This window comes from Chlamydotis macqueenii, chromosome 2 (assembly GCF_036417535.1).
Source record: "Chlamydotis macqueenii isolate bChlMac1 chromosome 2, bChlMac1.mat, whole genome shotgun sequence".
In the NCBI taxonomy this organism is placed as follows: Eukaryota; Metazoa; Chordata; class Aves; order Otidiformes; family Otididae; genus Chlamydotis; species Chlamydotis macqueenii.
In genome coordinates, this window is record NC_141557.1 from 159,168,116 (window position 1) to 159,180,058 (window position 11,943).

At 45.0% G+C, this 11,943-nt stretch overlaps 1 protein-coding gene across 2 annotated transcripts in view; it reads right to left on the reverse strand.

Annotated features, from left to right (window-relative positions):
- Nucleotides 1-1,045: 1,045 nt before the first annotated feature.
- The window catches only part of TRAPPC9 (trafficking protein particle complex subunit 9), a 482,809-nt gene continuing 471,911 nt past the window's right edge, over nt 1,046-11,943 (reverse strand). For both annotated transcript variants that reach the window (XM_086741312.1, XM_086741311.1), the window contains one exon: nt 1,046-4,235. In XM_086741312.1, coding sequence (XP_086597438.1) covers nt 4,056-4,235 — 180 coding nt within the window. In that variant the 3' untranslated portion in view covers nt 1,046-4,055. The remainder of the gene's footprint in view (nt 4,236-11,943) is intronic.

Genomic DNA, 11,943 nt, shown 5'->3' on the forward strand with positions numbered 1-11,943 from the left:
GGATGCTGGACAACTCAAGGACTCTGAACTAAGGCCCAAAATTATCTAACCTGCAAAAGCAAACATGTATCATTGAACAATGGACATGAAAATCACCCAGATCCACGTCTTCTGTATTAAAAGAAAAGCAATAGTGTTTACAAACCTCTGTAAAGCAGTACCTGTAGGAAAGCCTTCAAACCCCACCTGTGCCCAAACAGCTGCACTGCAAGCCCAGAGCTCTCAAAGCCATGCCTGACATCCCAGGGAGCTGGCAGACAGCACTGTTCCAGTGTGAGCAGTGCAAGCAGGACAGATGCACGGTCCCATTTCAGTGAGAGACAAAGTGCCCACACCCAGAGGATCCAAGGAAGGGAGAGTGCAGCTGGCTCCCACTAAAGAGAGCTTAAGAACTTCTAGATTGGAAATCCAAACACAGGAGCCTCAGGACTTTGACATGAGCTCAGACAAGGCTGGAGATCACATGATGCACACAAAACAAATGCGTCCAGTCAATCTTCCCAGATATACCACTTCCGTAACTGGTCCTCCTTCCAACCTTTGAGCTGTTTCTGTAGACGATGGAAAGGATCAGAGAATCACAGAATGGTTTGGGTTGGAAGGGACCTTTAAAGGCCATTAAGTCCAACCCTCCTGCAAGGACTAGGGACATCCCCAACCAGATCAGGTTGCTCAGAGCCCCGTCCAACCTGGCCTTGAATGTTTCCAGGGATGAGGCATCCACTTCTGGCAGCCTGGGCCAGTGCTTCACCACCCTCATTGTCAATAGTAGGATACTGAGCCATAAGTAACCTTTCACATGACGGCATCTCTCTCCCCTCAGCTGACAGTTAATGGACACTGACACAGGAGCCACACTATGCAGCATATCTCTTTCATCACCTCTGAGCTCATCTCAGAAAAGAAAGTTTGACTGAAGTTAAAATTTCAGTTCCAGGGTCATACACATTCTTTCAGAGACAGAACACAGCATCAGGAGATACATTATTATTACCAGCAAAAACATAAAGACACTATCAGGAATTATAGACAAAAGAGACAGGCAGAGGTGTAAATAACACAAGATAAGTATTTATTCAGACAGTTAAATTTACACAACTTATGCTTCTCCAATGCATACATATATTGGACCAACGTCTGCTGTCAGCAGTGGTGATTTAAATTAGGAATGATTTAATTCAACCAAGTGGGATCATTTCAGATTTACATCTATGTAACAATGTGCTGTTGGGCTGATCATGTTCAAAATAATAGCAAGGTGGTTCAAATAAATAAAAACGCGTTTTCAGTTCCAGAAAAGGCAAGCAGATCAGAAAAGTATCATCCTTTTTTTTCAAGCACTGCAAAGACCCATCCTGACAGCAATCTCAGTGATGCAGTATTCTCATTTCAAATACCTTCCCCTCACTCTTCTCCAAATTACACTGACACTTAAATATTCTCCTCCTGGACAAGTCACAAATGATCCCCAGAAGGAAGAATTTCTTGCGTGTCATCTCTCTTACCAAGACAAGTAGAAGTGTGAGAAAATTGGGGAAGATATCATAAATGCCAAAAGCAACTAAGCATCAAAGTTGAAAAGGGGCAGAGTGGTCTACTATATAATGAACAGATCGACCATTAAGGGTCAGCTCACACATAAGAACTTACATTTATGAGCACATATGGCAGATTTATAATGGCATATTGGAAACCTAGGAAATATGTAGCTTGCTTTTGTTATAATAAAACCTGTTCCCATTCCAACAGCTTCAGCAGGCTGTGGATCAGGATCCTTTCTAAGTAAAGGGCACAGGACTGTTGCATCCCAGTACAGGCTTCACAGAACAATACGCTCTCTTCTCAGAGAACAGCCTCAAAAATAAACTAGGAAACGATCCCTTAGCTGGGTAAGCTGAAGCATCCTGACTGCAACAGCATCTGCTTCAGAATATTTTTGTTTCAAATGCAATGTGGTCCTTACAAAGCCTTAGCTGTATTCCTAGCATCTGCAGATTACCTGCTGGGAATACTGAGTAAAACCCACTTTGGATTTCACTGCAACAGTGTTGTGTAACACAGTACAGAGACACATGTCAAAAGCAAGCTTTTATGGAGAAGATTAACTTATTTCATTCCTGCTCTCCCGGGATCTTATTTTTCTGCGTATATGTCTAGGCAGTGACAGAGAATTCTGCCTCATGGCACAAACTGGTCAACTGAGCTCCACCAACACAAAAAACATGCCCAATTCAGCTGCTTGGACCCTCTCTCCATGGGTGTCTCTGGTCCAGAGCCACCGTGCACGCCTAAGGAATACTTTTCCTACCGGACATTGCGTGCTGGCAGCTGATGGAGCAGCATATCACTGTGAGTAAATCATCAGTCTGTCTCAGGTTGCCATCAGTTTAAGACTGAAGACTTCCACTGTGGCATTCAAAGCTGGGTACAGAGCCACAGCTCAAAAGCAAACACTGATAACATTGCCACAATACAGATTTTGAGAGATAATACCTTGCGTACACTGGAAATACAGCTACCATGCTACAGCTATAGTTCCCTCAAATTAGAAATATATTTAGGATGAACACATTACAGTCATTTGCAAACATTTGCAAACACGCAACGGACTGAATGTCGAGCACTGTCGTTCCTACGGGAAACACCAGTCACATCTAAATGTAAAATACAACTGGGCATGGTGCGGAGAGCCAGAATGAGCTATCTGGGCTCGTGCTCCACAGCATGAGCAGGGCAGACCAGGTCAGGCATGAAGAGGTGTGCCCGCATTCGGGTGAAGCCTAAACAAAAAATCTGCGAAGAGGTTTTGCGTGTAGATTTAGCTAACTGGAGCGCCTGTGCCACATCTCGGTGTATCCACCCCCAAAAATACATTACCAGTAAATTTAAGAGCTCCAAGCTGTATATTTAAGGAAAGACTGAGATAGGTTTGAAACATATGGTCCATGAAGTAATATATTAATCATACAGCTAAGATCTCCTTGCTTTACATGGGGTAAATGCAGGTCTCTTCATACAAAAACATTATTCTGAAAGACAACAGTACATTCATCAACTACTTTTATGGTCAGGAATTCCATGGCCTTAATTGCCTAATAATTAAACTTAATCATTCTAACACAAAGAAGGAAAAAAAAAACAACCACAGAATAAAGCCCAGTCTATTATTATGAAAAATCTGATCAGAAGAGTTTGCAAAAACTCATGCAAAGTGATATTAATGACCAGCTGATTAATTCTGGTGGCTCTGTAAGTGTCTGCAAATGTTTCAAACGATTGTGATTGTATAAAGCAGAACTATGAAAGCCCAAATTCACAGGCAAGCCCTAGGCAACCCAAAAAGTTGGCTTTCTCAAGGACAAAACTCTTTAGCTCTTCATTGCCGTCTTTCACTTCTTGTTCATAGATGCATCAAACCAAAGGCAATAACTTTACCAGGAGCAAGTGGCACTGGGCTCAGGAGAGGAAGAGAATGACTGGAGGCACATTTGCTATTCTTACTTTCGGTAACACAGGAAAAAGCATCACTACTGCTACTTACTACCAAAGACACCAAACACTCAGCAAACAAGTGAACAAGATCAAGCCTGGGAACAAGTCTGAGAGAACTACATCTCAAGGGTGCATGCCATGGGTCCTAAACCAGGAGGAATTTCATACAGATATACAACTCTCGTTGAAAAATATTAAATGGGGATTATTCAAGTCGGAACTGAGACGTTCAAACACATGGTTAAATTCAACTGTCTCAAATTCAGCCCTCAGACCCTTTCAAACCCACTGATATCAACAGGATACATGAAAGTATAACGCATATATTCGCAGTTTCAAAGGCTTTTTGGAAACAGAGGAAAACTCTAGCATAGTTATAATCTCTCTCTGAAATTAGCCAAAGCAGCTGCCCAAATGACTACCAGCCAATTCAGAAAGTGTTCAGCTGTGCCTCCAAAGTAGAGACTGTGGCCTGGGGTTAGAAAGAAACAAGATGGGGGTCAAGCGGAGGATGTGCCGAGCATTTCTGCGCGCTGTGGTTAACCAAATAGCACACAGCACATTTACAGCTTTGTTTGGACCACAGGCTCCATAGCACGGATGTGGACACTGGGAAGGCAGAACCAGGAGAGAGGCAGCTCCCTGCTGCAGGTGTCTTCATGGAATTTGATATTCAGGTAGAAATCACCTGTGTAGAGAAAGAGAAGTGCTCCAAAGTACACGGAGTCTTTGGTCGGCTTCACCTGGAAAAAGAGAATATGAAAATTAGTACAATTAAACCAGCAATAAACCAAAATGACCACACTTTGCAATTCAGGAGCTCCTTCAAATGATCTCAAAGTACTTTAGATTCACATCTCAATATTGCCGTTGCACAAAAAGAAGCAAAGATCTTGGCCATCGTATTTGAGAAGTGGTGGTCTGGTGACGTCCCCGATGACTGGAAGAGAGGGAACATAACCCCCATTTTTAAAAAGGGGAACAAGGAGGACCCAGGCAACTACAGGCCGGTCAGCCTCACCTCTGTGCCTGGCAAGGTCATGGAGCAGATTGCTAAGGCACATGGAGAGCAAGGAGGTGGTTGGTGGCAGCCAACATGGCTTCACCAAGGGCAGATTGTGCCTGACCAATTTGGTGGCCTTCTATGATGGGGTGACAGCATCGGTGGACAAGGGACGAGCAACGGATATCATCTACCTGGACTTGTGCAAAGCTTTTGACATTGTCCCGCACGACATCCTTCTCTCTAAACTAGAGACATGGGTTTGATGGACGGACCACTCGGTGGATAAGGAGTTGGCTGGATGGCCGCACTCAGAGAGTGGTGGTCAATGGCTCGATGTCCATGTGGAGACCGGTCACGAGTGGTGTCCCTCAGGGGTCTGTGTTGGGCCCAGCCCTGTTCAACATCTTTGTCGGCGACATGGACAGTGGGATAGAGTGCACCCTCAGCAAGTTCGCCAATGACACCAAGCCATGTGGTGCCGTTGACACGCTGGAAGGGAGGGATGCCATCCAGAGGGACCTTAACAGGCTGGAGAGGTGGGCCTGTGCCAACCTCATGAAGTTCAGCAGGCCAAGTGTAAGGCCCTGCACCTGGGTCGTGGCAATCCCAGGCACAAATACAGGCTGGGTGGAGAATGGATCGAGAGCAGCCCTGAGGAGATGGACTTGGGAGTGCTGGTGGACAAGAAGCTCAACATGAGCAGGCAATGCGCCCTTGCGGCCCAGAAGGCCAACCGCATCCTGGGCTGCATCAAGAGGAGCGTGGCCAGCAGGTCGAGGGAGGTGATTCTCCCCCTCTACTCTGCCCTGGTGAGACCCCACCTGCAGTACTGTGTCCAGTTCTGGACATCAGTCCCCATCTGTCCCCCAACATCAGAAGGACATGGACCAGTTGGAGAAGGTCCAGAGGAGGCCACAAAGATGATCAGAGGGCTGGAGCACCTTTCCTATGAGGCCAGGCTGAGAGAGTTGGGGCTGTTCAGCCTGGAGAAGAGAAGGCTCCAGGGAAATCTTATAGCGGTCTTCCAGTACCTCAAGGGGGCCTACAGGAAAGACGGGGAGAGGCTGTTCAGTAGGGCCTGTTGTGATAGGACGAGGGGCAATGGTTTTAAAATAGAGGGAGGAAGATTTGGATTAGATATTAGGAAAAAAATTTTTACAATCAGAGTTGTAGAACACTGGCCCAGGTTGCCCAGAAAGGTGGTGGAGGCCCCATCCCTGGAAAGGTTCAAGGCCAGGTTGGATGAGGCTCTGAGCAACCTGATCTAGTTGGAGATGACCCTGCTCCTTGCACAGGGGGGTTGGACTAGATGATCTTTGAAGGTCCCTTCCAACCCTAACCATTCTATGATTCTATGATCTTGTCCCTATTCTAGCAAAGGTAGCATTGAAAATTAAATCCTGTGTTATTCTCTCATGCAGCAAAGCTCTGGCACAGCTCAAATCAGAATAAAGATCTTCAGGAGTTCCTGATTCCAGAACAGAGTTGGTTTAAGGCAGAAGTCCCCAGAGTGTCCTGAATATTCAGGCACATCTTTCCTCAGATTGCATTTATCAACATCTATATTAAAGGCTTAAATCATGGCTCTGAACTCATGTTACACACATAGTTAAACACCATTTAACAACTTAGCACTAACTAAATTCATCCCCGCTTATTATTCTGACACAATCTGACTGCAAATTCTAATCAGGAATCTTTAATATTTGCTATCATTGAAATAATTAAGTTTAGCGAGAAACATTCCCCGAGAAGTAACCACCCTGATTTAACTTGTTCCAGTTAAATACAGAGTTCACACGGTTTCTATATTTACAAATATATTTACAAATCCATTCATGATTCATATCTTCACAACAAATAATATAGCTCAGTCCATCATTTCAGCAAGACACTTAAGTAATTTCTAACTTTAACAATCCCATGACTGTTCAGCGTGTGATAATGTTTGCATTAACATCTGCTTCCACAAGATGTTAAACCCAGTTTCAAAGTGCCTAGAACTGGGTTAAAGTTGCTGCAGATGCAAAACACGGAATCAGCACAAAGCCATTCCATTACATGGAATTTATTAAAAAAATTGTGAAAAGGCAACTTCATCACAGCAGAAAAGACCCGATAAAAGGCACCTGATGCTCCTCAGTATTGGTCTTCCCTCAGCCAAGACCATCTTACCAGTTCCCTTCTGCTCTCTGGGCCCTGAAACCATCAACTCAAGAAATACTCATGGGGTCATTCCTAGTTTCACAGGTAGGCCTGTGCCCATGTATTTTCTTTTTTACTTGAATACTCATTGGTAATGGGCCTCTCTTTGGTCATCTCCAAATACGTCAGTGTCCATCATGTTAGAGTCCAGCGTTGATTCCAAATGACAGCGTGGCATACCACTGGTCAGCCAAGCTGAGACCGAAGCCCAAACACAACATTCTAGTGTTGGATCCAGAAGGACTGAGCTGTCCAGATGTGCTGGACTTGATTGGATTCAGGCAGAGAAAATCTTTGCAAGGGACATCACTGGGAACCGATGGGACATTTCCACCTGGAACAGTGAAGGCATGAGGCTAAGGCTCCAAGATAGGTTGTCAGGATTCTTGTCCACTATAAAAAATTTGGTCATACGGTAAACTGGGACATCCACAAACAGGTATTAGAATCACAGAATCATAGAATGGTTTGGGTTGGAAGGGACCTTTAAAGGTCATCTAGTCCAAGCCCCCCTGCAAGAAGCAGGGACATCTCCAACTAGATCAGGTTGCTCAGAGCCCCATCCAACCTGGCCTTGAATGTTTCCAGGGATGGGGCATCTATGACCTCCCTGGATAACCTGTTCCAGTGTTTCTCCATCCGCATTGTAAAAAATTTCTTCCTTATATCAAGTCTGAATCTAACTCCCTCTACTTTAAAACCATTACCCCCTGTCCTGTCACAACAGGCCCTACTGAACAGTCTCTCCCCATCTTTCCTGTAGGCCCCCTCGAGGTACTGGAAGACCGCTATAAGGTCTCCCTGGAGCCTTCTCTTCTCCAGGCTGAACAGCCCCAACTCTCTCAGCCTGTCCTCACAGGAGAGGTGCTCCAGCCCTCTCATCATCTTTGTGGAGCCATTCCAACAGGTCCATATCCTTCTCGTGTTGGGGGCTCCAGAGCTGGACGCAGTACTCTATTTCCCCGTATTAAGTGGGAAAGTGTCTATGGACGCCCTTGGCTGAAGGGCACCTTGGCATTGCATAGGAAGGCAAGAACAAAGATAACGACTAGACCGTGGCACGGGAGACAGGGGAGACAAACCACTACAGAAGCTTTCCAGGGCTGTGGAGCACCTCAAGAATAGGCTAGAGAGCTGAAAATTGTTTGCCACTGCCTCCAGTGAGGAACGTTCTCTGCAGCTTTCAGATGTCAGGGGAATGAGCCGCTTGTTTCTGGTTTCTCCTGTTCTAGCATTTTTTGGACCTTCATTGCTGGGTCCTTTAGCCAGCAGACATGCACCTCATACAGTCCCCTGGGGTCTCAGACGACTTTGCTCAACCTGCCTAAATTGCTGCTGCTGCACAGGGGCCTGGCTGCTCACAAGCAGCAACATCATCAGAGCTGGCAGAGACTTTTGCTGACCAACAGCAAACTTGTGTCAGCATCGTATCATCCACGTGAGCGGTCAGAGCGGCCACAGCTGTTCTCCTGACCCTTATCCTTGGCATCTCCCCTCCTCATTGGGTACAAGTTCTTGCCCTCTGGCACTGCGTCTGGACATGCAGAACAACATCAAGCAGTCTCCCCTCTCGCTTCCTTCCCCTCCTCCTGGGGCTGCCTGCCTTATTTCCGCCTCACTGGAACTGATGCGTACTTGCATCCAGAGGAGGACAGCAGCAGGCATTAATGCAAGCAATGCGTGGAGGCAAAAGGCAAATGAAGCCTCCTCAGGACCCATACCTTTTTCAAGCTCATAGTTCATTTTTCCAAATCTAGCTGCACCATGAAGAAATCACTGTAACAGCACTGACCACAGACCCTGACAAGCAGGAAGGTGGCTTCGGGCACATCAACAGAAACAGTGTCTTTTCACTCATCTGAAGTTCTGCCTAGATCGATGCTCCTTCCTCTTGCCTTTGCAGCACAAGTCTCTGCACCAGGCCTCAGTTTATTCATCAGAAGTGAAAAAAGCCAGCAAGGCTGGCAAAGTAGTGTGCATCCAGTTCTGTCTGCAGCCCATCTCCCTCTGTGCAGTATGCACAGATCAGACAGCAACGTTCATGATCTGGGGTCTATCCACTTGTACAACCACTACTCTAGTCAACATTTGTGGTTTGGGGAAGAAACAGGCAAGCAAAAGTAGCTTGAAACCTTTGCACTGTTGAGATCCAAGTTGCTCTGCAGAAGCTACAAGAAGTTTTTTCCGAAATAGTAACTAACTTTGGAAAGTAAGGCTGCCTCTCTACTGGGGCTGCCTACAAACATTCCCGGAAGACCACAAGTACATCAGCAGCAGTCAGGTCAGCAGAGGGCCAGATCCAATCCAACTGGCATACTGGGCACAGGACTAATTTTGAGGTTAAACCACCTAGATTTAGGTGCCTTTCTCCACACTAGGTATCCAAGCTCCTGCCACAGTAAGAAGACATCTAGTCAATGCAGCCAGTGAGGGAAACACACAATGGTCTACCTGGGCAGCCTATAGAGTCAGGATACAGTTGTCTAAACAAAGGCATCTCAAGAAATTTGGGATGACCTGAGGCACTGAGACATTTGCACAGGGCTGGCAAGATTTATAGGATGATTTACAGGATTTCTGGCAGTAGATGGAGGCCAGGTGGGATACCCACAGCATCTAAATGATGTAGACACCTACTTTTAGGCAACTGATTCTCACCTCTGGTGTCTATATTAGTGTAGGCCAGGTTCTCCTGGCTTCACACTACATCTCCATTGAGTAATGGGAGCTTAGCTGGCCAGCATCCATGGTGACACCTACTCATTCAGATGTTTCAGTCTGGAACTGAATCCACCCAAATGTCTGGAAAGTGGATGTCCACATTTGAGCCAGCTGTTCAACACAAGAATTCATCCAATCAAATGTAGAATGAGGTAAAGTATCATCTAAACTCCATCAACCCTGATGACTCATTCTCCACTGCCGGTGAAGGGAGCTCAGGGTGACTCGTTCAGATGTGTACACATGGCAGAGGCTTCCCACCAGAGCTGAGAGTAAACACCATCCCACTGACTGCCAGGCATGATCCAGCTAACCTGTGAGAAACATGAAGATCACATACTCATGCCTGATCCAGACCAAATTTGTATCGTTGTTCGATCCAGCAGCACACCACCTAGATAGGTGTTTATCCGTTGTGTCAGTCTGGGATGTTTGCTGAATTGAGTCAGAGTCAAAAGAGATTTTACTAAAATTCCACCAAAGCCTCTAAGTGGAGACCAAAGATGGGAAGCACCTATCCTAAAAAAACTCGACTGAGGAATCAAGAAAAAAGTGCCCACGTTACTCCTCTGTTCCACTGAGATAGAGGAAAAATTAAGTTTCTAGCTCCATCCTAATCCTTCCCCGATTCAGGCTACCATGTGGGACTGCGATTCCTCAGAACTAATTACTACTTATTCATACTGCTGTTGTACTCAGGGAGCTCAGCTGGAGATTAGGGCTAGTGCCAGCTACTGTTCGCTGCCCCAAAGAGTTTACAGTGTGAGTAAAACAGCGCCAAGAAAACTAATTTGTTCCAGATGGGCCACAGAGGACCTGCCAGAAGTGAGCAAATGTTCATCATTGCTTCTGAGCTGATTCAAAATGACCATCTACTAATGAATTTCTCCTCATCTCCCACTATCAATCACTTGAGCTGGTGCGTGATAACACGCACAGGAAAAAAACTTGCTTGAGGAACAACAAGGAAAGATGAATTGCTGGTAGTTACACGAATCTCTACAGAAGAGAATTCTTTTGGTTTCAATTTGGCAAGAAGCAACTCTGGCTGATCAACTGATTAGTCAGACAAAAATATTGGTAAGAACTAAGAACTGTTAATAACATGGCTAAAGATAAACTTGAGGTTGTGAAGTGAGATAAAAAATAAACCAATGCAATGTATTTTAATGGGCGGGGGTGCAAAATGTTATCTCGTTTCAAAACCCCACACAGAACAAAAATGTCTTCTATCTAAATGATAACTGATGAAGTCAATTTTTCTGTTAAACACAGACACAGAAAGGTAAAGTTAACCAAATTAGAAGTTGTGCTTAAAAATAAAGATTTTACTTAATTTAAAATACATGGAAATATCTCAATATCCTTTAAAATTTTCACTGAAAGAATTTGCTTTTTCAAGTAGTATATCTCAGCAGAGACTTTGTGACAGAAACCTAGACTGCTGCACTGAACTGAAGTAAGAGCACAAAAAGGAGAAGAAGCACTCGTTACGTTACTTCCAAGACAAATCATCTAGGCTGGACTTCAAGCCGCAAGAAATAGAAAATCATGAGACTTTTACTCTTTCAACCATTTATATTCATACTGCGAAGCAGCACATGCATGCTGAAAATTCCTGTATATATCTCCTGTCCTCCAGATAAAAGCAGAAACTGATTTGAAACTTTTGTCTGGAAACAAAAATAATTGTGATTTGCTGAGCATCAGGCTTAATATGAAATTAACATTTAGCAAAGTAGGAGGACTTTGCATTTTGGTTTTGATTTCTATTTTTTTTTCCCAGAGAAACCACACTCAGTTGAGCACCAATAACATCGTCATTTCTGCATCAGCGTAACAACACATGACGTTTTCAGGGCGTGAGAAGTATCTTCTCTTGCTGTGATACCTGATGCTCCCGCTCATCCTTGACCATAGACTACTGATACGCAAAACCAGATGCTGGCTCTCCATCCTTCCTTGCACCCAGCTTGGCAGTGCAATAAATCATGTCACCACCTTCTTGCCAGTGTCAGGGTAAAGTCAGCCCAATTAGCTTAAACTGCTGACGAACGTAGTTTTTGCTAAACTGGCCAACTTTGCACGAAAACACATGCTCACACCACATCTCCCGCTGTGTCTGCTGGGGAAGTGGGGAGCATCTTCCTGCAGAGATGCAGAAACAAGCAGCTGGGAAACAGTAGCATCTCCATTAAATGAGCAGAATAATCATATGTCCATTACCTCAGTTTATAAAAATAATGGGCAGATGTTTAATAGCTTCAACAGAGCAGAACTGAGTAACACCAGCAGGGAATCTGGTCCAGTGTCTCAGCTTTCACTTATAAAAAAGCGAAACTCTGACTCTCTTTCATCTCACCCAACCAGGAGCTTCTTCAGTTTCTGCCAGACACTGAGCATGAACACAATTCTGAGCACGTTCGTTCTTCCCTGAAGCACCCAATGCACAAACCAGGACTTTCTTCTTGTCTCCAAAACAGGTGCGGCTTTATGAACTCTTTTTTCCATTACTGAGT